At 41.4% G+C, this 24,410-nt stretch overlaps 2 protein-coding genes across 7 annotated transcripts in view; one reads left to right on the forward strand and one right to left on the reverse strand.

Annotated features, from left to right (window-relative positions):
• POC5 (POC5 centriolar protein) overlaps positions 1 to 3,440 on the forward strand; it is a 30,907-nt gene extending 27,467 nt beyond the window's left edge. For both annotated transcript variants that reach the window (XM_063422759.1, XM_063422760.1), the window contains 3 exons: positions 584 to 697; positions 1,536 to 1,709; positions 3,239 to 3,440. In XM_063422759.1, coding sequence (XP_063278829.1) covers positions 584 to 697; positions 1,536 to 1,709; positions 3,239 to 3,382 — 432 coding nt within the window. In that variant the 3' untranslated portion in view covers positions 3,383 to 3,440. The remainder of the gene's footprint in view (positions 1 to 583; positions 698 to 1,535; positions 1,710 to 3,238) is intronic.
• A 255-nt stretch (positions 3,441 to 3,695) lies between these two features.
• ANKDD1B (ankyrin repeat and death domain containing 1B) overlaps positions 3,696 to 24,410 on the reverse strand; it is a 29,460-nt gene continuing 8,745 nt past the window's right edge. For 4 of the 5 annotated variants that reach the window (XM_063422764.1, XM_063422761.1, XM_063422763.1 and 1 more), the window contains exons 6-15: positions 23,217 to 23,315; positions 21,602 to 21,700; positions 19,022 to 19,120; positions 18,003 to 18,101; positions 15,835 to 15,933; positions 11,676 to 11,774; positions 8,941 to 9,036; positions 6,095 to 6,293; positions 5,300 to 5,431; positions 3,696 to 5,001 (exon numbers count right to left, since the gene is read on the reverse strand). In XM_063422764.1, coding sequence (XP_063278834.1) covers positions 4,943 to 5,001; positions 5,300 to 5,431; positions 6,095 to 6,293; positions 8,941 to 9,036; positions 11,676 to 11,774; positions 15,835 to 15,933; positions 18,003 to 18,101; positions 19,022 to 19,120; positions 21,602 to 21,700; positions 23,217 to 23,315 — 1,080 coding nt within the window. In that variant the 3' untranslated portion in view covers positions 3,696 to 4,942. The remainder of the gene's footprint in view (positions 5,002 to 5,299; positions 5,432 to 6,094; positions 6,294 to 8,940; positions 9,037 to 11,675; positions 11,775 to 15,834; positions 15,934 to 18,002; positions 18,102 to 19,021; positions 19,121 to 21,601; positions 21,701 to 23,216; positions 23,316 to 24,410) is intronic. The other variant, XM_063422762.1, reaches the window with a different exon arrangement.

The raw sequence follows: 24,410 nt of genomic DNA on the forward strand, positions 1-24,410 counted from the left end.
CAAGGTCACTGCAATAAGCATAATCTGCTCTCTAAGGTTTTCTCTAGAAAAAAGTTAAGAGGGTTTTTTTAAAAAAAACTGAATTTAATTATACTACTGAAAAATGAAAAGCTGGCTTGACTTCAAACTTCTTTTTTAGTGGGGTAACACATTGAGGGAACTCAGCTTATTTTCCTGTCATATCAACTTAGCCAGATCATCATCTAGTAGTGGTTGTTTTGGACCTGCCCTGGAGTCATCCTGAAAACTTTTGCCACTGTAAACCAGTATCATGCTGGAGAGCAGGTTAGAACAGAGATGATATGCATGTCTCTCTCCTGACTTTTCATTCTAATAGTGACAAATGTTATTCACACCATTTCTACAATTTCTAGACAAGTAATTTTAAATTAGAAAAAAACAGTAATACTAGAGGTAAAATGTCTGCAAAGACATTGCAATTAAAAGGGTAATTGGGAAAGTCAAAAAACTGATTATCTAAGGAGTAAAACTAGAGTTTTACTAAGTTTACTCCTTTACTAAGGAGTATTTTCTAGAAAGTAAAAGTGATACTCATTTTGTATAAACTCTGGTTTCCTTTCAGTTTTCTAGCCATCTGGCTCATGCAAGCACTCCTGAGACCAGACTAGATTCTGATTCTCCAGTAATTGTCACTAGCACAACGTCAGGATCTGGTGTGACATCAACTCAGAAACTGGTAATATGCTAAAGTTAACTTCTTTCCTTTTTTTAAGGCATAGCCATAACAAATATTAGTTTGGGTATTGTTATTTGTGCCTTTCTCAGAGTAACACAGGTGTGTAATTGAGGACACTGCCAATAGAGTTTACATAGCAGTATGCTGTGCAAATGCTCATTTATGTTACAAAAATTCATTTATGCTAGGAGCAGTTTTAAATACTTTTCATAGATAGGGCAGTGTGGCAAAATGAAGAATAGAGGAGTGCAAGAACACTTGGGTACAGTGCAACAGGAACAATGCATGTTTGACTTGATAACCTTTTGTTACAGAAAGTGCTTTGTCTAGTTATTCTGCTCTTTGAAATTTCACCCTCATTCCCTTCTCTGTGCTTAATGCTAAACTGCCCTCCATTCTTTACTGCATTTGGCACAGTCTGCTATCAACTGTCAGAGAAAAATGCATTATTGTATGCATGGGAGATTTTTTGTCATCTGCTCTGTTGTTGCTACAAAGGATTTCCACAGTGACAGAAGTACCTTGAGCTGTCACTCAAGCATGCAGTCAGCAAGCAAAGCTAAACTGTCCATGCTGCTTGATTTTTGCCAAATTAGTCTTACTTCCCTCGGGACAGAAGTCATTTGCTTGAAATGCTATTTCACAAATGGAAAAAAAATTGAGTAATCCTGGTTGCAGCCAGGTGGAGCAAATTCAGTCCTGTGCAATGTAACTGGATTTCCTGCAACATCATGCATTCCATTTAGGCATGTGGCAGATAAAACAGAGCAGAAACACTAGAGCATTGTAAATATTATGTTTAGAATGTTTTACCTGTTAATATTTAATTCATTTGTAGCCCATGGCAAAAGTAATAACATCTGCACAACAGAAAGCAGGAAGAACTATCACTGCTCGAATCACAGGCCGAGCTGATGTGGGACAGAAATCCAGAGCTGGGAGTTTGGCAGTGATGGGAGTTGCTCCACCCATGAGCTCAGTCATTGTCGAGAGACATCACCCAGTCACTCAGGTAAATCAGATTATGCTTCTTAAAGTATTTTTATTACAACGCATCTGGTAATAGTTTGAAGCAAAATGACCTTGTGAAGAGGTTTTAGACAAAGCTCAGACTTGAGGGCTGTTGGAAAGAGCAAACAGTTCTTACTGTCTTTGTGTAGAAAGTGCTGGTGAGGGGATGTTGTACTTTAACCCCAGGCAGCAGCCAAGCCCCACACAGCTGCTCACTCACTCCCCCACCAGAGAGATCAGGGAGAGAACCTGGAGATTTTCAGGGAAAGCTGGAGAGCTCATGGGCTGAGAAAAAGACAGTTCAGTAGGGAAAATAAAGGCTGTGCACACAAGCAAAGCAAACCAAGGAATTAATTCAGGGCTTCCCATGAGCAGGCAGGTGCTCAGCCATGTCCAGGAGAGCTGGGCCCCATCACACATAAGGATTGCTTGGGAAGACAAATCCCATCTCTCCAAATGTCCCCCCCTCACTCCTTCATCCCTCCACTTTACACACTGAGCCTGGTGCCACATGGACTGGAACATCCCTTTGGTCACTTGGGGTTACCTGTCCTGGCTGTGCCCCCTCCCAAATTCCCAAGCAGCCTCAGTTTCCTCACCACATGTCAGGAGCAGAAACAGGAAAAGATCCCCATTTCCTGCCACAACTCACAGCCATGTGGCTTGCTGCACAGAGCTTTCAAGCATTTGGGCTCCTAAGCAGAAGTTAATATTTAAATTGTATGTTCTTAGGAGTTTAGAGATTCAGTGTGGTAATTATTTAATTAAGACTTGTTTTTTAATTATTTAATTAAGAACTATTTAAGAATTATTTATTTAATAAATTAGGAATTTATTTATTTATTTAGGAATTATGTAATTAAAAACTATTTCTGAAATCAGATTTTATGACTAGTCTGAAAGCACCTGAACTACTGTAAAAAAAAACTGGTTTCTGAAAATATGATAAATGTGACAGCCCAGAGATATATTCTGTATACCCATTCTGCAAATAAAAATCTAAGTCAAACATTTGTCTTGAGTTAATTTGAAAGTGAAGAGAATTTACCTGAATTAAAAGCAGAATGAATGCTGTTTATTACACTAAGGTGGCAGTTTTATGGGCAGAAAATTAATTCTTGATAAAATTGCAAACCTTCTCTTTTCAGAGATCTTTCAGGGACTGCCTCATAGCAAATACTTCAAAAGGAAACTTGGCATGATTAAATTAGCACTACAGGGGAAAATTGTGAACAGCATGGTAAAAAACTAAAATAAACCAATCTTCAAGTAAGATTGAGGTGATAAAAGCTCAAGATACTTAGTTAATTGGAAGTCTAGCACTTTGTATTCTAAAAAGTGTGTTACAGATAAGAAAGGAAAAGTATTTACTCTTTCTGTTAAATGACCATTTATTTTTACCTTCTTGATAAGTGTATTTCATTTTGCTGGATCACAGGTCTTTCTTTTTGAACTCCAGCTCGCCTGGAGCTATTTTAATGTGAATTTTTTGTGCCATTAAGTGTTTTGATGTGTCTGATTACTTTCCAGCAAACCATATCACAAGCCATTGCTGCTAAATACCCTCGAACTGTGTTTCATTCTTCTGGCTCTACCTCTGCAAGACCTGCAGGACAAGCTGGGCGAGTGCTTCAGGGCCAAACCAGTGTTCAGTCAATAAAAGTTGTTGACTGACTGACTTTCTCACCAGTAGGGGTTTTTAATCAAGGTACCTCTTCTCAGTCTTTCTGGATTTGATGCAGTAAGGCCTAAAGTACATATCATGTGTTTACCCTTTTCTAAAAAAGGAAGGTTTTTCTAAGTAAAAGTGCTTTTATAATAAAATCTGGAGGGGAAACAACAATTTGAATTGTTATTCTACCTCCAAACATTTATTGTTAAGACAAACACTTTTTATTTAAGGAATCTTTTGCACACTTTTAAATAAAGCATACAATGTGATTTTTGTCTGAATCTCTTTGTTTATCATCCCAATGATACGAACATCTATGTTCAAGAGAAAATGAAATTTATTTGTATTACAAATACTTCTAGTTGCTAATGCAATTAAATGTAGCTGACATTCACCTTAATCATATTCTACAACAGTGTATTTAAATGGAAAACAGCAGGGTGGCATCCTCCACACCCAGGGTCCAATTTAGGCTGCATGAGGTACCCAGTCCATCAAACTCTTAAACATTTTCATCTTCCAAGCTAATGTTGCAGAACTTGATGAGTACTGCAGGGTTCCAAGCATCTGTACTTTAATTCAAAAACCTTTAGGATTTACAGGACTGTTCCTCATATTGCTGGGATGCTCTGCAGCCGAGTCAAAGAAGGTCACAGACAAGAGCACAGCTTGGAATAAGACTTCAGACTACAGATCACCTTCTTAGTACAACCAGTAGGATTCAGCACAAAATATGCCAACAGAAAAGGCAATTCCTCCATTACATGACAAAACTATTGCTAGGTTATAAAGAAGATCACAAAGATAGGCATTTACATAAGTTTTTCAGATATTAAGTATAATCAGTAGTAAGAAAATGTTTAAACCTATTCAGAAAGACACTGCCAAGTATTAATTCAATAAATACATGAACAAGAAATAGTTCAATACTTGCTAGATGTGTTAAGTATCAAATATTGAATGCTCTTTTAGGGGTACGTATACAGTGTTATGCCATGATAGAAAACTCTGCAGCCAGACACACGTGGTGTTTACACATAACATTTTTGTGTTTCTTCACTACATAAATCAAGTGCTGCAGTAGAAAGATTTGTCATAATCCTAGCAAGAATGTATAAAAACCTGAATCCCAAATGAAGCCAGATGCTACCTTATTTCTGGAGGTGTTAATTGATTTATACACGTAATTTTCACTTGTTAAATTTAATTTTTTTTCATGTAGAAAACATCTTATTTACATTTCATATGACACAAAGAAGTAGCTTAATTTGCAATTCCAGTACAGAATTACTTTATCCAGTTAGGTCAGGTGTAGCAATTGTAAGTGGTGAGTCTTGCCTAGCAGTTATAAACTACCAGCCAGCCATTTGCTCTTAAATTTTTTACATTTCTATATTACAAGCATTTGAGAAAAAGTAACCATTTCAGGAGTGCAAATTCTTCTAGGGTGGAAAAAGCTGTACAACTTCAGAATAGGTTTTCTGTTTCCCAAAAAGCTATTTGAAAGCCTCTTTCCATCTGGCATGTAATTCCATCCTATATGCCACGTTTTGCTGATGAGCTCATGAAATGGCACATTTCCTGGAGTCCATGCCAGTGCTAATTGAAGCTCTGATCTTCTCTGTAAAGCAAGAGAAAACACTTGATTGGTGTGCTCTGCTTTGCACAGGGTCAGACTAACTGAAGGACAATTTACCCACGTGTGCAGGACAGCTGAGGGCAGCAAAGTTTGCACACACCTTCCTTTAGAGACCTCAAATCTGACAATAAATGTTTTTTCTCAATCAGCCTCACCCCTCAGGAAGGGCAGTCCCAGAAAAGAAGGGTCCTCCATCCCTGCCCTGGCCAAAGCACCACAGGGAGCTCAGCACAGCCCTGCACTCTCCCAGAGGACTGTAAAATGCTCTGTGTCAGCTTACCAGCCAAAGGCTGAAGTCCTGCTGCCACCAGATCTTCATGTAGATGTTTAACAGGATTTTTACCAGCCACCAAAGTGCCGTGTAACCAGATGAGCAACATTCTGTTTCCGTGTTCCTTGTAACTTTTTTTCCCTATGCAATACACAAAGTGTTTGTTCAATATGCCAGAAATAGTGTATCTTGTGCCTGTGCACTTTAAAAGTTCCAAGTTTGGAATTTATTCCTTTACACTTATTACCTTTCTCATCTAGCAAAAGAAATGAAGACTGAAACTTTTAAAAGTTTTAAAAAATGTTTTTAAAAGTTTAAAAAACCCTCATTTTATCCTAACATTACTGTTAAGACATAAAAGAAACGCCTAATACATCTTAAAATTAATTTTTCCTTTCATTTTTCCCCATGCTGTGGAAATACACCCTGGAGTAGTAGTAGCAAGTACAACATGTGCTGTAGAAGAACTTTTCCCAGCACCTGAGAGGCCTGAAACCAGAAACTCCTGTTTCCTGGCACCTGTGCAGACAGGGCATGACCAAAATCACCCTGTGTCATGATGTTCAGCATGACAGGACCCTCCCATGATGCTCATGGCTTCCAGTTTTAATTCCAAAGAGGAAGGTTCCTTCAGGCCAAGAGGGAGAGCAGAAGTGTCCTGTACTGCTCATCACTGCTTCAGGAACCAGGGACAAGGCTTGCACCCCTCCACTAGGTGGTACTGACAGAGTTTAAAAAAGCAACGCTGCCTCGTGGGGTTTTTTTAATCCTATATGTTATGTGTGGCCATTCAGATATTATTACCTGTCCACTGTTCTTCAATAGCTTTAATGTGTTCATCTGTGAACTTCCAGAACACAGCCAGTTTTTTCCACTCACGGGGTTTTAACTGGTTGTATGCCAGATTCCAAAGGGAGGAACGGATTTGCTTGGTCTGTGTGCTGTGGTCTTGTTTGAAGGACACACTGAAGTCTGACCCGTTACCACTATGAGCAAAATGTGTCTGAAAAGGAAAGCAGATGATAAATTTTATAACAGAGCTGGGAACCTTTGCTCAGTGAGCAGTGTCCTGTGCAGATGTAGCTGGGACAAATGATTTGCTGAGTGCCTGTAAAGGAACTGTGTGTGGCTTATGGAAACAGAACTAAAACAAAGAGTTCCAGAGTCTGTTGCTATGTATTACTAAGTGAATTGCAAACAAACCACTTTGTCTGGTACTTGATACACAACAGCAACTGTTGTGCCAGCAATGCTGTGCTGCTTGGCTCTGTATGGCATGTTTAGAACACAAATGGGTTTCAGGCACAGCTGAAACCCAGGTTTCTTACCCTTTTCTCTTGCTTCTCAAAGTAGTAATCTGTCCTTGAGGACAGGGCAGGCACAGTGCCTGCTCAGCCTGTTCCTGCCCCTGCTCTGTCAGCTTCACTTGGCTGAAGTGGGGAATTCCAGATCCTTTGCTGGCACCATCAGCCATTGGATTTATCATGGGGACTCCCATTCAGCAAAGTGTAAAACACCAACATGTACATGTGTGCTGAACATGGATCTAGTTTCATTCCTGCATAAGTAAAATCAGACAGAAACCAAAACCACGTGGATTTTACCCTCCAGATTAAAAGATATTGCTGCTGTAGGCATGGCTCACCTGAAAAAGTAGTGATGAGGTTACCTCTTGTTTGGGCACCTTGGCAAAAACCATGTCAGTCAGTGGTTTCAGCCCTAGTTAAACTGTGCCCAGGAAAATTCCCAGGTAGATAAGCTCCAGCTATTTCTGTATTTTATTATTTTTATGTACTAGTCCTGTTTCAAATCAATCTTCAAAGAGAAAAAATGTCTTTATTCATTTGATAGAGGATGACAAAGCAGATACGAAGCAAAAAAGGAAATGGCAGTAGGCTACATTTCAAAAATGCTAGGCATAAAGTGCTAGGCATAAATGCTTCATTCCAACTGCAGAAAAGTACAGCAGGATTATTTCCTAACCTTACAAGAGACTTAACAGAATGAAAAAGAATAACTAAACATTGTCATGTATGTTTGATTCCATTCCTCTGATGCAGACTTTATTTCATGCTGCCTGACACATGCAAGGTAAAGTTTAGGACATTCTACAGGTCAGTTTCAGGGTCTCTCCTTTTCTTGTGATTTTAATTAATTTAAAAAAAAAAAAAAAAAAAAAGCCATAGAAAAAAAAACCTCAAGCAAACAAACAGAAAAACCCCTTTGCAGCAGCACAGCTTCTCTTTGCTGCTAAGTGTGTTTTGAGGCAGTAACACCTGCCCTCAAATCCAGTTAAACCCAGCCTGGAAAATGATAGGGAAGGGCTGGGTAGAAATGATAAATGGAGAAAAGGGCAAACCAGAGAGATGACACACTTCCCTATTATGTGCCCTTCCTCTCAGCTACATGACATTTCCTTTTGTAGCTATGGTTTGTCACAAACAAGTCAGCTGAATGTAACAAAAAGTCCTTAAAATAATGGTTCAAAGTGCTGTAGTTCCCTTTATGGTAACACCACCTGAACAGCATCACATTCCACAGCCACAGGATTTCAGCTGTTCCAAAGGCTGCACTCTCAGCTTCAGGCAACAGGATAAAAACATTTATATTTGTATTTCCCAACACCTCTGGTGCTTCTGCAGAAAAGCATCTGCTTAACACCTTTTCTTCTCTTCAAAAAATTCAGTGAACAATGCCAAGCAGTGGAGAGCATTATGGGCTAAATTTATGGGTTTCTGTCAGACTTGTCATGTCTTCTGTGGCAACAGACTACTTCTAATTCCTCTTTAAGCCAAAAGAAACAATAGTAAGCCTGACAATTCCAGCTGAACTGGGGCAAACCAAATGCACAACACAGAGTGATCATGGAGGCATTGTTTGCAATAATTAATCTAGATCTGTGATTTTCCAGCCCTGTAACATCACGTGTCGTGGGTTTGGCCATTCAGGACAGGAGTGGGGTGGTAAAACTGCCTAATTCCTGTTCCTGCTCTGGGACAGGGTCAGTGTGTTTATACACTTGGCCAACTCAGCAAGAAGCAGGAGTGAGAACAAAGTCAAAAACTGATATGGTGGTTACTTGCAGCCCTTCAGAGAAGCCCATCACTGTGCATTTAAGTAACAACTAGGGAAAGAAGGGGAGAAATTCAGACAACCCGAGTCATGACCTTCACACTTGCTGTGAAGTTCTTTTCCATCTCATTGATTTAATTTTATAATTAACACACAAGGAACAGAAGAGGGAGCTCCTGTTGAAATAGCTGAGCTCTTGCTAGCAGAGGAATCACAGACATCTTCACTGTTATTTTTTTGGCCACAGATTTTACTGCACCAAAGGATCCAGGAATCAGCATGGATCCGTGTCATCCCAGCCATGATGCTGATGGCACAGTTTAGATTTTAGAATCTCTCTCCATCCGCTTGTGTATGGAGCACAAGGCAGGAAAATGGTGAGATCTGCTTGCAGTTTTACAGCTAGTGAGGAATAAAACCTGGATGTCTAGAGACTTTCCCATTCCCAATCCTAACTTTAGTTCATCAAGGCCAGTCTTGCTGCCTGCCAAAAGGAACCACCTCAGCCAAAAGGCACTTTAAAATCAGAATTGGCTTTTCCCTTAGGTATCTTTTGTTTAATGAAAGATGCCTCTTACCTGTTTCATGGCAAAATACCTCTCTGCTTTAATGATCATGTCTACAATGAGGGAATGATGGCTCCTTGATGCTGTGGCTAGTGCAGTTTTTCCATGCTGAAAGCAGAGGCAGTGAATCAGAACATTATCTTGGGTGTGCCATAGAAGAAACACAGGAATTGTTTATAGAGGCCCATCCCTTTTTAACTTTTTTTCAGGAAGAGATATTTACAACAATTTTATAGCTTTTGGATAGCTACAATCAAAATTCTATGCTCTGCATAAGCTGGATCCCCTCAACCCAGAGCTGGTCAATTTTCTCCCACACTAAACTGCCCAGAAAAAAATTCTGGTGAGGTACAGCTGCTTTCAGAAACCTGCACTCAGCCTGCTGCATTCCTCACAGCAGGCTCCAGTCACTGTGTCCACGTTCAAACTACCACCAACACAGCCCATTGCCATGCCACAGTTAAACTGGCACTGCAGAAACCTCCAGCTTAAAGTGAAAACTTGTGCTTTGTTTTAGATGGTAAGAGAAGGTGGCTCACAGAATGAAAAGGAAATTGCTTTCTCTTCATCTGAAAGGAGCACAGCTATGGGATGACGCTTTGTGGGTATTGGAGTCACAGTAATTAAAAGCCATTGCTGTAATTCCAGCTGCAGAGGTTTGCTCAGCCTACCTGAACCCATCTCTGCTATCTGCACTTTGAGGCACAGGCATTACAGTGGCTCTAAAGGGATTTCTCTGCAATTTTCTGTATTTGGCAGATCTGCACTGAGTGAAAATGCCTTGGATTTAAATATTCTGGGTCTTCTCCACATAACAAGTGCATTTCTAGAAAATCAGATCTAAGAGAAGTCAATCCCTTAATTAGAAGGTTCATTAATTACATTATAAGGTATTTCAACTCTCCAGATAGTTCCCTAAGATACACCTTTTGAATTCTACCTCCTGGCTCTGCTCAAGATCATTCTAATTAACCTGTTTTTCAGAAGAGCATCACACTGGAAGCCAAGGAACATACACTTCATTAAATCTGTTATGCATAGGCGTATTTTATATGTGAAGAGTCCAGAGACCCCAAGATCTCCTTTGGCTCACCCCTGGAGAGGAGCTCTGCATTCCACAGAGGGAGAGAGAGGTGGTGGATAAGGGGGAGTATTTCTGTACCCCTGTGCTAGTGCAGACCCTGCTGGCATCCTGATGCACGTGTAGCACAGCAGCCTTGCACGTGGGGAGCTCTCTGTGCACTATCACTCACAACCAAAGACAGCTTTATCTGCAGATGGGATGGAGGAAAAGCTCCCAGGAGTGCATTTCCTGGCCTCTGACAGGAGCAGATAAATGGCATTCTCTGGAGAGTGAGTATTCATGCTGCCAGGGCATGGAGGCCATGGAAATACTGTGCAACCAAAGCAGGCTCCCCTTCCTCCTGTTACTGTTCAGCAAGAACAGGAACGTTTTTGGCATCTCAGCACCAGTTCAGTTCTAAGGGCACTGTACTTGCATGTGTTCCCAGCACTGGCATGGTCTCAGGGGTCATCCAGAAAATAGGCAAGGAGCAAGCTAGTCTGAGAAATAAAAACAATGTAGAAAGGTGACTTGTACCAGAACTTGTACAGGCTCAGAGCCAAATTCTCTTAACAAATCCTGAGCTTTATCAGTGCTGCTGTAATACCAGGGCACTGCCTTGCCCAAGGACTTGCAGGTACTTAAGGTCATAGGCAATAAGTAGTTTTTTGTGTCTACCTTTGGAATACAAATAGGTGGAAAATATTTCCCAGTGGCTGAGGTGCTGTTTAAGGCAGACAAGATTTCATTCTGGGTTGATCCCTCTGAGAACTGCAGCCCTTTGAAAAGTGTAGGCATGGTTCTAAATGGAAATGCTCAACTACAATGCAGCATCTTACCTCAGCATCCCAAAATATACCAACCATACCACCCACACTCAGAGCCCCAGGCCTCATGCCAGGCTAAGGCAAAACAAGACAATCCTAATCCATAAAGCTTCACTTCTCATCAGGACAGTTTTGTGCTGGAAAGTTACTTTTGGAAGTTGCAAAAGGGCAAGATTTTGCTCATAATAAACATGAAATCCATCAACTCAGTCATACAGAATGTCAAGAAAAGTGGTAGCAGTGTAAAAGGGGGCACTCAACCTCGCAGTAATTTGGCAAAAATTGTGAATAGTGGGTTTGGTACTCCTTTCAAAAGCATTTCCCCAGCAACTTTGCTTTGGTACTTCTTCCAGCCATTGTAATTTTTGTCTCTATCTTTCCAGGCAGAATGTGATCTCAGGGTTTAAGTATCCACCTGAATGGATCTGGAATGTCACCATGATCCTCAGATGGTCTGGAGTGCCAAAGGGCAAACTCTCCATCACTGCACCTGGTGAAGCTGCATCTCTGCTGGCAGTGAGCCTGGCTGCAGGTGCACAGTACAGGCAGCCACAGGCCATTTTCCTCTCTGCAAGCCTACACCTTTTTTTTCCATTAAAGGTCTCTGGAAGCAGTGATTATCCTTCAAACCACAGAGCTTGGGAGTTTTACACCTCGAGTTTTACAGCTCTCCACCAAAATCAGTTCAGATCTCTGCAACCTGCATGTATAGCAATATTAAAATAAGCCTTCCTTTGGAGTTAGCTTTTCTTAGCAAACACAACTGGCAACATGCTCTTCATGCACCTCTGTAAGGAAGATGATAAAACAAAAAATAAAATCACGTTATCCTTGCATGTGTGAGGAATGCAATTTACCTTATCCATGGCCTTGAGATTGCAGCCTGACTTCAGCAGCACTTCCACCAACTCCACATGGCCAAGGTCAGCTGCCAGGTGAAGAGGGGTTTCCTGCCTCTGGAATTAAAGACACCAAATAAATGCATTAAGTCAAACTTACCCCTAGAAGTAGCATCTCACAGGCTGAATCTAAAACAGATTCACAACCAGAGGTGACTTTGGTGAGAAAATACCAAACAGAGGGAAATCATTTAACTTTTGAGTGATCTGCCAGTTTTGTTTCAGGCAGACAAGGCAGCATATGGGATCTCTTCAGGAAAACCAGGCAGAAGTTCCAGCTGGCTCAGGAAAGAGTTGCTGTTATGCCCCTCTAATGTACAGTAAATTAACAAGCTTGCTCTCTCTCTTCCCTCTTAAAGCAAGGTGCTTTGGACAGAGGGCTTCATGTGTCTGGCAACCCACACCCTTATTATCCTCTCAGGTAACCTTTTCCCTGATGGAATTCATGCCAAGACACCTGGATATCCACAATTTTCAATGGTACATTATACCACATCCATAACAGAGTTTTTTAATCAGCCCTGCCACAAAATGATGATACATAGCAGAAGTCTACCTTGTCCATAATGGGCTCAGTGAACCTTAAACAACACACATACAAAAAAAGAACCCAAACAAAACCATTAAACAAGGCCAAACCATCAACAAGAAGTACAGCTAAAATGGCATTCAGCTTCAAGTAAATCTTTGAGTCTGAAAGGGTTGTATAGTCTCTACACAGCTATATATATCCAAATATGTATTTACTTATTCTATTACAGAAATTAGAGTAAGAAAATCCATACATCTGTGGGTGAAATGCAGCAGCAAATGTGGACTAATTGTGGATGCCCTGCATATATGGGAATATTCCTTACTCTGTTTCTTGGGGCACATTATCCTTGTAATCTGAATGTTTTGTGCCTATGCTTCTCTGACATTGCAAGTTTACTTTACATGTAGGTCTGGTTAGAGAACTTCTTTGGCCTTTAAATCTTAATTAAAGGTTTGCATACTAAGAAACACCAGGTTCACTATTCCACATTAAAAATTTCATCAGTTAATTTTACAATTTACACTATGATCACAAAATCTCATGTATTTATCTCTTTTTTTTTATTCCCATAAATAAAAGATATTTTTTTATTCATACACCCTACTTTCTTTGCTGCAGAAATTTAGGGATACATAAGTACCGACTGTAGGCAACTTCAGGCAAGCTACAGACAAAGTGCAAAACATTCCTAAAAGATGTGTTGAGGAAATTTACAGAATTCTCTATTTTATCTGACCAGGAAGGCTTGTCATTATACTTTTCTCCAACCACAAATGACAGCCCCTGTCTGTAGCAGTGCATTTCCACCCAAGCAGGTGTATCTGTATAAGGGAAAGAGTTTCAGCTTACCTTGGAACATGTAAGGAAATTAAATTACAATTTTCTATACCCTTCTCATTGTAAATGTCTCAGTGCCAGCACAGAGGCACTGATTGGGCTTTGGAAGTGCACCTCCAAGCCTGTTGCCAATTTCATTGGGAAAGGTGCCAAATAGCCCACCAAGGCCACTTAGTACTTAAGAAAAAGCACAAGAGAACTTACAAGCTTTTTTTGGACTGCTTAAATCAGTGTCAGCATTTTCTACACTGTGTTCAATTTATATTTCTTTGTTCTATAATGTTTTTTGGTTTTGTCGTTATTAAAACCTTTTATTTTACAAAGCATGTCCAGAGAAGTTGTCTTGCTATTATTAAGCCATTTTGAGAAGTGCTGGACACCTTCAAAGACTTGATAAATCTTCACATGGCTTATTTCCATTCTGGCCACGTGCAAAAGATTTTATCAACTGTCTTCCACAAAAGGGTGTGTAAATTAATCTCTAGCAATAAAATGAGCAATGGGACGGGGTGAACCACAGATTTCTCAAAGACCCATTCTTGTTGCTGTAGTGGGGAGCTCCTGTACATGTCATTTCCTCAGCAGGGAGCCACAGTGCCCCAAATGGGATTTAACAGCCTGCTGGGACAGCCTTCCCACAGCTGAGATGTAGGATTGATGGGTAGGGGAAGAGAGATTCTCCTGGAAGTGCCATGGGTGGCAGGCCAGTCTGCACACAGCTGGCCCTCATGGTCGGGGGCCAGTGTATGTGAGCTCTGTACAATCCTCTGCCACATGGGCCATGGCACTGGATGTCACTGAGAATTTTGGAAGCCTGGTTGTTGGCCAGGTCACTGTAGTTCACCTCTACCACCCCTCACTCAGGTACTGGATACTTCTGTGGTAGCTGCTTGCCTTGCTGGTTTGCAGTGTCTTCTTTGGGGAGACACCTAATCATTCATGGAGTAAGAGCCCTCTCCAGAGGCTTGTGAGTGCCTGCTTCTGTTATGATCCCCTTGTCAATCCCTGCATCCCTAGAAGCTGACCCCAGCAGCTGGGTTTCCCTGCCTTTCCAACACTGGAGCAGTCAGGAAGCAGTGTGCTTACCTTGCTGACAGGTGAATACTTGCTGCCTGCCTAAGAGGTCATTCAGGCATGGACACCAGGGAGTTCTGCCTCTGTTGTCATTCTTGCCTTTTCCCTTTCCTGTCCTGCTACAGGCCAGGCTTTTGAATCTTCCCCCTTTTGCCCCTCAGCAGGAGCTGCTGTTTCTCTTCCTAACCAAATCCACATCTACTTCCACCATCTCTCCTCGAGTGCTGGCACAATTATCACACTTGAGGGTGAGTCTCTGGCTAGCAAAGGTGTGACACCTCCAACTAAGTGAGTTTCCAGTGTCCACATGGTGGCTTCAGAGCTTCCCAGTGTCCCTTTGAGTGCTCCTTGAACTCTCATTCTCTTTTGAGGACACTGCATGGCAGCTCGGTAGGCAAGGGCCAGACCCAACACAGCCCTGGAGATCCCTGTGTTCCATCAGGGCAGGCAAGGCTCCCCTCCTTCAGAGGTGTGTGAATTACTCAGGACTACACTCCTGCTGAGGCATGAACTCCCAAACCATTAGAGGGAGTAAGAGCCTCAGGGATGTGTCCAATTCCTTCCACACACGATGCCACCCGAGAACCGACTGCCTCCAGGCAAATCCCTGCGTGGCATTCCCAATCACTTGTTAATTGTCACAACAATCAAAACCGTGCTCACAACACACTAGTATGAACAGTGTGATTACGTGAGGATATTCAAAGAACTGAGTCGTGTTACAGGAAGGTGGGAGAGAACTGTCCTGGGGGAGAAGAAGGGGAAAATTCCACTCATTCCTCTCTCAACAAAGCGTCTCTCCAAGGGGGGAAAGGGAAAGGTGCAATTGTTCATTTTCTGGATGAGATGATCACCTGAGTTCACAGAGAGTGCCTTTGCAAGGCCCAAAAACACCAGATCAGGCACCAGCCAGTGCTTTTATCATCACTCCACCAGGCAGGGCAATACAAAGGGATATGCAACATAGCAAAAGCAGGAACGCCCATTAACAATTATAGGAGGTTTGGTACAGCAAAAAAGGACCGAGAATGACAGCACCAAAGAGGTGTAGCTGTCCGTGGATGGGCTCAGAGCAGCATCCTCCCAGTGAGGAGCTGGCTGCATCACGGACAGCCGTGGCCTTGTCATTCAGTGCTGCTCAGCTCTGCTCAGCTCTGTCCCCTCCCAGCTTCCTGAGCACCTCAGTGGATTCACTGAGGGCACAGAGTGTGAGACACAGAAGGCCTCGATGCTGGGCAAGCATTGCTCAACAACAGCTTTAACAGCATTTTCTTACCAGCACTGTTTTGGTCACAGATCTAGAGCACTGCACGTGGTGGGTTGCTTTAAGGAAAAATTAACTTCTTTCCAGCCACGTGACATTCTGCACTGGGCTTCCCTCTGAAGCCAGTCCCAAAGAGATATTTCTGTCATTCATTGCACATGAACAATACATTACCCAATCATTTTCTGAGTACACAGCATTGTGCTATCCTTATCTTGCTCAAACAATATTAGCACAGCATGTACCAGTGACTAATACATATGTACACACACAAAAAGATTAGGAGGGAGCTGCCTCTTCCTTCCTTTTTTTTGTACCTTGAGCTCACAAGGAAAATAAAATTCAAGCAAAACCCACATAATCTCCCCTTTACCAATAAAGCTGTATAAATTCCCAGCTTTTCTTACGTGATTTAAGGAGTTCACATCGTGATTGGCATCCAAAAGGCTTTTTACCATTGGTAGATTATTATTGATAACTGCTAAATGGAGAGGGGAATTCTTCTGCTGTGGAGGAAAAACAAGAAATTGTCATACTTGGGTATATTATTACAAGCTCATGCAAACATGAAAGAAGCTCTTCTTGAAGCCCACCTCTTGGCAAAGGTGACATGCTCTAGCAGAGGTTCAAAAAGAAAACAGAGTTATACCAGGGGTGGTATCCTGCTCCTGAAACACCCACAGAAGCAGGCAAACAGAGAAGACTGGAAATGCTGAGTGCATGGGGTGTGCATCAGTGTGCCAAAACTCAGGAATGCAGCAAGGCACTCCTGTCAGTCAAGGAGGAGAGGAGAGGAGATTCGAGGAGAGGAGAGGAGATTCGAGGAGAGGAGATTCGAGGAGAGGAGATTCGAGGAGATTCGAGGAGAGGAGATTCGAGGAGAGGAGAGGAGAGGAGATTCGAGGAGAGGAGAGGAGATTCGAGGAGATTCGAGGAGAGGAGAGGAGAGGAGAGGAGATTCGAGGAGAGGAGAGGAGAGGAGAGGAGAGGAGAGGAGAGGAGAGGAGAGGAGAGGAGAGGAGAGGAGAGGAGAGGAGAGGAGAGGAGAGGAGAGGAGAGGAGATTCGAGGAGAGGAGATTCGAGGAGAGGAGAGGAGAGGAGAGGAGAGGAGAGGAGAGGAGAGGAGAGGAGAGGAGAGGAGAGGAGAGGAGAGGAGAGGAGAGGAGAGGAGAGGAGAGGAGAGGAGAGGAGAGGAGAGGAGAGGAGAGGAGAGGAGAGGAGAGGAGAGGAGAGGAGAGGAGAGGAGAGGAGAGGAGAGGAGAGGAGAGGAGAGGAGAGGAGAGGAGAGGAGAGGAGAGGAGAGGAGAGGAGAGGAGAGGAGAGGAGAGGAGAGGAGAGGAGAGGAGAGTGCCTTGAGTGCTGCCATCCTGACAACAGAGAGATGAGGGCAATGTTCCTGGTCCCTCAGAAAAGTGGCTTTGCCCTTTGTTCCATAGCCTGGAGGCAGACTCATTCTGTATTCGGTAAACCCATGCTGTAATCCACTTTCCAAGAACAAATCCTTGTCACATGTTCCTGCTGGAAATGCTCTTCATACTGAAGTGACTTGCTGCCATATTTATAAAATATGACAAATTGCAGCTAGTAAGACAGAGGTTTTATTTGAGTGATTATTTATTAATATGTCCAGGGCACAGAAGCAACAGACAAAATTCACATGAGGTGGGTAAGATCACTTTGTGTGTTGAACCTGTGGCTGATCAGTTTCTTAAAAAATACAGCTTAAGAGTAATTCCATACCAGTACCATTGATGGTGCCAGACACCAGGTCAGTGTCTTTGTAAAACACAGACCTTTCTTCAGGGCTACAGAAAAATAAAGCAAGCTCTTACGCAACACTGTGATGGAAACGTTTGCAAAATGTAAGTTACAATTTTTTGAGTTGCTTCTGCAATAGAAAGCTAATGAGAACAAGCAGCACAACAACTGTCTGACCTTTAAATCATTTCAAGCACATCATAAATTTTTATTCCTTGACAGCTTTCTGCAAGAGGCCAGTGATCATGGCATAATTCATGAAGTCCAGATTCTATTTTCATCTTGTACTGTAGAGCTGGAAAATAATTTCCTATTCATAGAAAATCTCAAACATCTGTCATATATAAGCTGAGAAAGGGTTTGGAAAATAGAAATACCTCTTTAATTTTAAACTGCAAAGGAAGTTGGCATGAAGATTTTGAAGGCACTGAGGGTGCATTTACCTGCAGAAGGTGAAAGCGCTGAAGTGCTTATCTGCATTTTAGAAATCTTTATTCAAAATCATGTTGCCTCTTTGCCCACACTGCTAAGTTCAAGCAGGGCACTTTGCTCTCCTTCTGGGAATGCCTGGCCCTTGGCTTGGCCTGGCCATGTCTGGTCTGCTCTGTGCCAGCCTGCTCAGGCACTCCTGGGTTGGCAACAGGACCTTGTCTCTTCTGGTCTCTACAGGTTGCTAACCAACATCTAGAAACCAAATAATAATGTGTGCAGGGAAAAATTCAAGGAACTACTCAATCTCATTCATCTGTCTGAATTCCCATGGAAAGACAGGACAGGCTGAGCAGCAGCAGAAGAGTTATTCTGACAAAAACTCACCTGAGGTTTAGGAACCAGGTCAATGTTCTTATCGATAAGAAAATTAACCAAAGGTAGGTGTCCATTCTGAATTGCAACCTGCAAAGCACTGCTATTGTTCTGAAAGAAATTTGATAGACAGAAAAACGTACATTTTTATTGCTGAAAGAAGCAGTATTAAAGAGAGGTATAAATATTGGGTAATCTTGCATTTAAATATGCCTTTGCATCCCCTCTACCAATAAAATCTTTTGACAAAATCATACAAAATGAAGTGGATCAGCAGTTACCATGATGCTTTTGTCAGCATTGAAGGAAATATCCATTTTTACTATATCACAACAAATATACTAAGGAACACCAATATCCTGTATCCTATAGCCCCATCCAACTTCTCTTAAAGAAAAGACAGATCAGCATCATCATCTATACTGTGCCATGGACAACAACAATGCCAAGACCTCCTACTCTGCTAGTTATTTGGTTAGACCCTTACCAAGAAAGTACAGTCACATTGACCAGTAAATCCATAGAATAGTTAATAAATCAATAGAAAAATAAACATAATTAAATTAATAGAATTTTTTTAAAATTAATTTTTACAAAATAATTCTGCTTAAACAAACAAGTTCTCATTCTGCCAGAATGATAAACTTCTTGTATCAGGCTAGCCAAGGCATTCAGCAGATATGAGTTGGACTGCAGTTCAGGAATCAGATATGAAGAAGACATTTGTCATCACATCAGTCACATACACCACAGAAAAGGAGGATTTTCACTTATCTTAGTTGGTTACATTTTCTAGTCATATGTTGTACTAGTGGGCATACAGGAAATAAAAAGCTCCACCGCAGTACTCCATCAAATGGAGTTAATGCTATTTCTCTTCTACTTTGGTTTTATTCTGTTTGTCCTCTCTACATTCCCCATTCTAATTTTTCTTGCCATTTCATTTTAAAAAAGCAAAGCAAATACCCTTTGTTAGTAAAGTCCTTTCCACAGCCTGGTATGTCCCACTAGGAGGAATACTGTGCACGTACCTCAGTTGAAACATTGATGTCACTCCCTGCCTCCAGTAAGAGTTCGGCACATTTTTCATGACCTCCTTCAACAGCCAAGTAAAATGGAGTTTCTCCATTCTAGACCAGAAGAGACAAAATGTCTGTTCCAATTTCAGACATGTGCTTACAACACTGAGACACAAAACACCTACAGCAGGCTCCAGCAGGAACAACACGGCTACTCACCAGCAGTTAAGTGGCAGATACCTTTATCTGGACAGATGTACAGTAAAGTTTACAATAAAGAAAACTATTTCATAAATATTAATCATGCTCTTTTTGGAGGGCAGCAATTGTTTCCATTCAACACCAGGCAACACCATTAGAAAGCTCACACATAGAGTAATTCCAGTTTCTGTCAGCACAATGCCATGGATCTCTGACAAATTCACAGTACCAAGTGCTAGCCATAAGGACAACTTTTAGCAGAAATAATCCTCTTTCATATTTATTTCAGATCTTTTCACACTGAAGGAGTCTCCATGTCTCCACAGCAAGTCTATAAAATAGGATACATCAAATATACAATGATCTAATTCCTGCTTCTCAACATCTGAAATATACAAAGGTTTAATGGAAATTACTCTAGTGTTTCAACAATCACAAAAGAATCAATAAATCCTATTTTTTCTTTGCTTAAAATCCTGACATAATTCTTGTAAACTTAATATGTTATAGTACTTTGCTCATGCTATGGGAAGAGATCTGGTCATGCCCAGATCACTGCATCTCCAGCTGGATGGGAAGATGTCTTGGGTTGCAATATACAACGAAAAGCATGTATTCTATTCCCATCTGTTTAAACCAGTTGAAGAGGTGTTTTTCTTTATCTCATAACTCCAGGGGGAGGGGGCAGGTGTCTTCTGTTAATGGCCCAGCTGTTAAACCCAGCTGGGGCAGTGTTCTTTATCTCTTCCAGGACCTATCCTCCCTCCAGGGGATATCTGCTGTCCATGGGCCATCGAGGCTCACTCCATGACTGATACAATTCCATCATCCATTGGGAGATGCTCCACCCAGGGGAGGAGTCCAGCATTCCCACCTGGATAAAAACCTGAGATTCAGAATAACAGGACAGACTGTTTGCACTGCATTCCCAGAGGAAGGCTGGACCCATCTCACCACCACTGGAACCTTCTGCAGGATCATCTCTGCTCCAACAGAACCACATCTGTCACTCCAGGAGGATTTATTTGGACTGCTCCCACCACCCTGACCAACAGGGTGTCAGGCCGTATTCCTGACTCTGTCAGGGTTTCTAAGATTTTTGTTTGTTTCTTTGTTTGCTTGATTTTTTGTAGTACTACATTTGTATTTTTAATATTCCTAGTAAAGGACTGTTACACCTATTCCCATATCTTCGCCCGAAAGCTCCTAATTGCAAAATCATAATAATTCAGAGGGAAGGGGTTTGCATTCTCCATTCCAAGGGAAATTCCAGCTTTTCCTGGCAGACACCTGTCTTTCCAAACCAAGTCAGAAGGTCACACCATTAACCATGCCGAGACGGGGGCACAACAGCACAAGTTTGTGTGCAGAAGCAACATCCTTAGACAAGCCTTGGAAACACCAGGGCTCCTCATTTCAAAGAGGCTCTTGTGCCTCACAACAGGCACAGCTGAAAACAGCAGACAAGTTGGATAAGGGGGAATTTCTTAACTCACCTGTCACTGATAAAGAAAGAGGAGGGCCTTGGGTAGGAGGTACTCATTTTGCCCACTGGCCCAGCAGAACAAATCATCAACCACACAGGGCAGGTTCCCAGAGTGGGCATGCAGCCCACAACAAAGGATTGCCTTGCCCAGGTTGTGCCAGCTGCCCCACAGAAGAAACAGAAAAAGACAGAAACCTTTTGCAAAGCAAGAACGCTGACAGGAGCAGTTAGTGTGCATTTCCTTCCTCCACTCCTTGTTTAAGCCTTAAAATGAAGTTCAGGAGTGCATTAACTCAGGGATACAACCTTCCCAGCTAATATGCCATTGATGAATGTGCTGGGTGAGCTCACCAACACTAACCCAGGAAAGCAAATTGGGTGGGCAGTGTCTGCAGCCAGTTTTGTGCAACTGAGCTCGGATGGACGAGATACAAATCTGAGACCCCTCTGCTGAGTTGCCTGTGATGGTCTGTGCTTGGTGTTCAAGCCAAACTGGCCCAATGAACAGGCTGAAAAGCACCAGAAGTGCTTAAAAGTGAGATGGTAAAAGGAGTGGGATTGCATGGCTAAAAATGCTGGAATGCTAAAATTGACAGAAAGCAAGGGAAGTTAAGGCTTTCCTCTGTTCTCTTCTGCCAGCAGCGGGCTTGCCAAACATAGGGGAGGATGTGTATAAGGGACAGAAGACAGAGGAAGAACTGAAGGAGGTAATAGAGGTTAATTTATCGGACAAGGAACAGCAAAACAGGATGCAAAGTTGCTAGGAAACCAGCAAGATTAATGAAGTCTCCTCAGTTCCACATCTCTTCCCTTCAAATTTGATCTTCTCAGGAATTTTTTCACATCTCTAACCTTATTTCTTTCGATAGTTTAGTGTATATAAAAGTATAGTGTATATATCTTACCTGATTTGGGTCATTTATTTCCTCCCATTGTTCAAGCAGAATTTCTACCACTTCACTGTGACCGTTTTTGGCTGCTAAGTGCAATGCTGTATTTCCCTCCTTGAAATTAAAATAACATATTTTAAAACCCAGAATAAAGACAATAACTAAAACCAACACAAAGCCTTTGGCCTTTCACATACAAGTCCCTCTTACATACAAGGAGAGGGAGGCAGCTACACACAGCATGTGCCATGAGTCAGTCTATTCTATTGTTGCTGATCTGGTTGTTTGTCTGAAAACTTGAATGTATACCAGCAAAAAAGATCTGAAATTCTAATTCCTAACAAATCAATCAGAAGAAAACTTCAGTTACTGGTTCCCACAAGGGTACTACACTGAACCCCTGAGACCACTGATTTATAGAGTAAAAAAGCCTAGGTCAGTGGACAGAAATTTGTTGATGTCAACATTGCAATCTCTGATCTCTGTCACCATCAGTGCAATTTCTTTCCAGGAAACTAAGATACACAAAACAGAAACAAAACCAAAATCAAAACACCACACCACCAAGCAAATAAAAGCAACTAACAGCTTCAGGCAGAGCAGCAGGTTTTGAACTGGAAGAAAATGGAAGCATACAAAATAGTACAAAAACGGCTAAAAGGTTAGAAGAATTGTAACTCTCAGAAAAATGAGAGTCCAGAACAATTTTTCATTCCCAGCACTGAGTGGGAAGATGTGGGAATCCTTTGCACCATTGATGGCTACAGAGTGATTTGGTCTGGTGACCCAGGAGATGAATTTCTGTCCAGGTTTCTTACCTAATTTGCAGGACTACAGTATTCACCTCCTGGTGCTGTTGACACCTTTAACCTGCTAGATATCGGGGTCAACACTATCTTTCAACCTCTGATGATAAACTGCTTCGTACAGCAGAGCTCTGGGCACTGCAGCTTTTGAACTATTACCAGAATATCAAAAAAAGCCAACATCACTTCATGAGTCCTTTCTTTAGTGGTTCTGTAAATGCAGCATCTGACAATTTCACAATTTTTAATGTACTTGTCCTTGCAATGCCTCAGATGCAGAGAAATACTTAGTCATTCCAGAAATAATCAAGAAAGGAAAAATAAATTTAAGAGCAGACTTTGAAAATTACTGGGATACCTTAAAATACAGTGTCAAAGCAAACTTAATCACATTGAAGTGTTAACGTACTGCTAAAAGAGAATTTGTAGGTATTTATTTGCTCCCTGAGGCTTTTAAACAGCTTTGAAAAATTGGCCACACAGTGAGACACAGACACAGATGAACAGAGTGAAACACTGGGATGCAAGATCTCCCAGAGCAGAGGCTGACACCTTTATCTCCAGGCTTTCCCACTTCTCTCAACAACAGCATATCCCAGTCTTGATTTGCATAAATTATGAATGGAAAAGTCTCCTGGCAATCATCCCGCTTCATTTCCTTTATCACTAAAAAACATCATCCTTTTATATTTGTTGGTCCCATATATCACTGTAACATCTGTGCAGGGCACTCAGATATTTGATTGTATAATAACCACAGTGAAACAAAATAATCTTTCATAAGCACATTTGTAGTTGCACTTTTGTAGAAAATAAACATTTACCTCATCTTTTTCAGATGTAAATAGCTTCAGAGCAATCAAATTTTTTATCATATCAACATGGCCTTTCTCAGAGGCCAGAAGAAATGGCTTTTTGCCTTTCTAGAAAACAATTATGGAAAGAAACATAGTGTTAGGAAAGTAGAAATACTTTACTTCTAGTTACTTGATATATGGCATGCATATATATATATGTGTATCCTACATAAAAAATTATATATCATATGACTGAGGTGAATAACACAATAATACATACATAGAAGACCAGTAATTAAAAAAATACTTAGTATACATAAAGAGATTATACATTTTGCATATCCCGAATAAAATATATAAAAACTATTTAGAAATGGTAAAAAAGTGGAAAATACACTTAAAACTTTTTAGTATGAAAATATTTATCAAAATAAGTGTGTCATTAAAAGTTTGAGGATGCTCAGAAACAGGCAGCAAAGCAACTGCAAGATTTATGTCCATGGGTTAATTTGTTGGATCCAGATTCTGGGAACAGAGACCAGAACTGACATACCTCAGGAGTTTCATGCAGGAGGCTTGAATTTAGGACTGTAGAGGGTTTTGATGGTGTTGAAACTAAGAAAAACTTTTCAAACCATTTACAAACCCCACTGCAGAAAGTTACCTTGCCACAAAAACTGTGCCACTGTTCCAACAGTGAGGCATGTACCCAGCTAGGTAAAATGGCTTTATGTCATGCCTGATAGTGCCTATAGAAATATCTGGGGAAAAAAATGCATGCACCTAGTAGAGAATGAATATGTAACCTCAACAGGTGGCTGAGAAGGTAATTCTTCACATTTCCCAAGGCCTAAACCTTCAAAGGTATGTTTTGTTTAATTAACTCCATTTTGTCTGACTTGTTATTTGTAAAAAAGGATTCAGAATTTTGCACCCTTGGGTCAATAAAATTCAAGAAACTCAGAAAAAATAATGGGAGATTTGTTCTTTAGATGTCAGATCTCACAGGAATAAGTTTTCCTCATGTAAAGATACATAAGTCATCTGACTTATCTACACAGCATTTCAAAACAAGATCCCAATTGTGGAAATTGAAAATAAAACCACAGAAAACGTGATGAGGACAAGGCACAGTTGGAGAGTCAGTGCACCTCTGTAGGATGGCTGCACATATTTCTATGTTTTACAGTGATGAAAAATGGCCATGTTGGCCATGACTGG

This window comes from Prinia subflava, chromosome Z (genome assembly GCF_021018805.1).
Source record: "Prinia subflava isolate CZ2003 ecotype Zambia chromosome Z, Cam_Psub_1.2, whole genome shotgun sequence".
Taxonomy (NCBI): Eukaryota; Metazoa; Chordata; class Aves; order Passeriformes; family Cisticolidae; genus Prinia; species Prinia subflava.